This window comes from Adiantum capillus-veneris, chromosome 6, assembly GCF_014529385.1.
Source record: "Adiantum capillus-veneris isolate H3 chromosome 6, ASM1452938v2, whole genome shotgun sequence".
Taxonomy (NCBI): Eukaryota; Viridiplantae; Streptophyta; class Polypodiopsida; order Polypodiales; family Pteridaceae; genus Adiantum; species Adiantum capillus-veneris.
The window spans coordinates 157,491,152-157,493,783 of record NC_140936.1 but is presented as its reverse complement, the minus strand read 5'-3'; the positions used below and the strand labels follow the sequence as shown (position 1 = coordinate 157,493,783).

The 2,632-nt window shown below is 42.1% G+C and overlaps 1 protein-coding gene across 1 annotated transcript; it reads left to right on the top strand.

The window, feature by feature from the left end:
- Positions 1 to 563: 563 nt before the first annotated feature.
- LOC147456572 (glutaredoxin-like) lies at positions 564 to 2,425 on the top strand. Its single transcript, XM_086515007.1, has 4 exons — positions 564 to 721; positions 870 to 958; positions 2,045 to 2,143; positions 2,240 to 2,425. Exons 1-4 carry the CDS (start codon positions 666 to 668, stop codon positions 2,302 to 2,304), a joined length of 309 nt encoding a protein of 102 aa, XP_086371133.1. The 5' UTR covers positions 564 to 665; the 3' UTR covers positions 2,305 to 2,425.
- The last annotated feature ends 207 nt before the right edge of the window (positions 2,426 to 2,632 follow it).

The following is a 2,632-nucleotide window of genomic DNA, read 5'->3' as shown; positions in this document are numbered from 1 at the left end:
TCTCTACCTTGTGCAACAAAAGGTAGTAGATTTGAAATTAGAAAAAGAATATTTTTGAAACAACCACTGTCGTGTGAGTGCTCAGTTCCTTGCATTCAGTTTTGGGAGGGTAATTAGGTTACCTTTACCCCCTTCCGTGTGTACCCTTAGACACCGTTGGCCCTTGGGTTACGAGGACTACCCCTAGCACTATTTGACACCTCCTTTTTTGGACAAGGCAAATGCCTTCCCACTATGCTTGTGCACTCGTTTTGTTAAGCAAGGAAAATGGTAGCATTATATTGTGTAATTTTGGCCCGCTGCGGTCCTAGTTCACACAGAGTTCAATTTGAGTTTACACGAGTTCACATCAAGTTCACACCACCATAATGTAGTACACAGCACGCATACCTGGTTTACATTCAAGTTCACAACAATTTCACATTGGTCCTAGTTTACACCTAGTTTACATCAAGTTTACATTCACGATCGAATGTTCTGATCATCCCCCACAAGCAACCTCGGTTTTCAACCATAGATCCCCTCTAAAATTGAGGAGGCGTTACTACTCCATCCTAGCACTGCCACGTAAAAGGACTCATGGATCACATGTGGCTTATTTGAACCCTTCCGTTTTGCGTACCATTTCCGCATTCCGTTTCCTAAGTTTGCACAGACATACAGCGATGGCCCTCGCCAAGGCCAAAGATCTGGTTGCCAACGATCCCGTCTGTGTGTTTAGGTAAGCATGTATGCATCTGACTCTGTGTGTGTGTGTGTGTGTGTGTGTGTGTGTGTGTGTGTGTGTGAGAGAGAGAGAGAGAGAGAGAGAGAGAGAGAGAGAGAGAGAGAGAGAGCGCTTAACTCGTGTTTTATGCATGTGTGTGCAGCAAGAGCTATTGTCCTTACTGCAAACAAGTCAAGCAGCTGCTTCAAAGCTTGGGTGTCAAGTTCAAAGCAGTGGAACTCGACCAAGAGTGTATGTTTGTCTGTCATTTCTTTTTGTTTGTCTTGACGGCTGAATTGAGGGAATGGGAGAGTTAGTAGAAACTAGGAGACGGCACATGAATCATGCAAGTGCGTGTGGACTTTTGGCAGTCGTGTCGTGCCTTTTTGGTATCAGTAGCATGCACAGTGCACGGGTCTTCATACAAGTGAGGGTAATCAAGGTATTACGAGCATTGGTGAGACCTAGGATTTCTGTGATTGTTAACTCTTAACCAGAGAGGAAATTTTTGCATTACAGAGAATTACATAACTATGGTGTGTCACTTAACCCAAATGTGATTTGATCTCAAAAGTGCTAAAGAAGAGGTGTTAGTTGTCTACATTAGTGACTAGTAGGCTGGTGATTGTTGAAGGAGTAATGAACAGCATTGCTGCATTGCAACACGGGAAAGTGAGCCAGCTTTTGTATTGGATTCTGATCTGATTGCTGCAGTTATTTATCAAAGTATGCAGGCTCTTTGCTAGAACTGTGCTTTGTTCTATAATTTTGATACCAAATGCGCCAGACATATGTGAGTTACTCGTGAGCATAGATTGAAACATACGGGAAGCATACACCTACAAAAATGGAAGTATGTTTTGGAGAGATGATCCAAAACATAGGTGGCCCTAAATCCTAGTCTTTAAGGAGTCCTTTTAGTTTCTAAACTTCATAAGTGAGCACAAAGAAGCGCGCAGAACTCCTAAAGCACTTTCTAGCCCCAAAATTTCACATAGCAGACCAATGTGCACAACATTTCTTTTCAGACTATACCCTTTTCATTGAGTTTCTTCACCTTTTACAAAAGCCAAGAATGCCCCAGACATAGGCTAAAAATATCAACTGTTGTCATACGTCTGGATAGTAAAACATATGAATATGTTTCAGTCTATATGCTATTGAGTTGCGGTCCATTGGAATACTATTACACAGTTTCGTTTGCAGAATTTGATAACTAGAAATTGGGCAAGATCTCTGACGTGTCATGTACCTGTGTCTACAAATGAATGGTGCTGCATGGATTTTTTGGGGGAGGTAGTAGTGTCAGACCTTACCTTTGCTCTCTGCTTTTTGTAGCGGATGGAGGTGAGTTGCAAGCAGCTCTGGCAGAATGGACTGGTCAACGAACAGTCCCGAATGTGTTCATCGGGGGCCAACATATCGGCGGATGCGACAGTAAGTTCTCCTGACATTCTCTGTTTTTAATGCTCTGCAGTGGTGGGTTTTGTAGTCAATGACTGAACACCTCTGATGCTTGGAATGTGCATGCAGGCACTGTAGCCAAACATAAGGAAGGACAACTTGTTCCTCTTTTGCAGCAGGCTAAGGCACTTTGATTTGTACTGGCGCTTTAATAATTGCCGTACTTTTGCTATTGGCATATTATGTGAGACAATGTATAAAAACGTATATATGTTCTGCATTTTCACTTAATACGTAGAGATATTTTGATATCTATTTGATTTTGCATTTGAACATGTGTAATAATCCGGTGACTGTATTGGTCTTGAATGTGCATCTTGATAGCTTTTCTTGTCAAATTTTGTGTGGCACATGGAGGTATTTTTGCTTGTGTCCATGGATGGTAGTAGTTACATGAGAAGAATCTGTTCATGATGTCTTGCGGGATAATCCCTGGTACTTGAGTGTTGCTTGAGAAGCGGA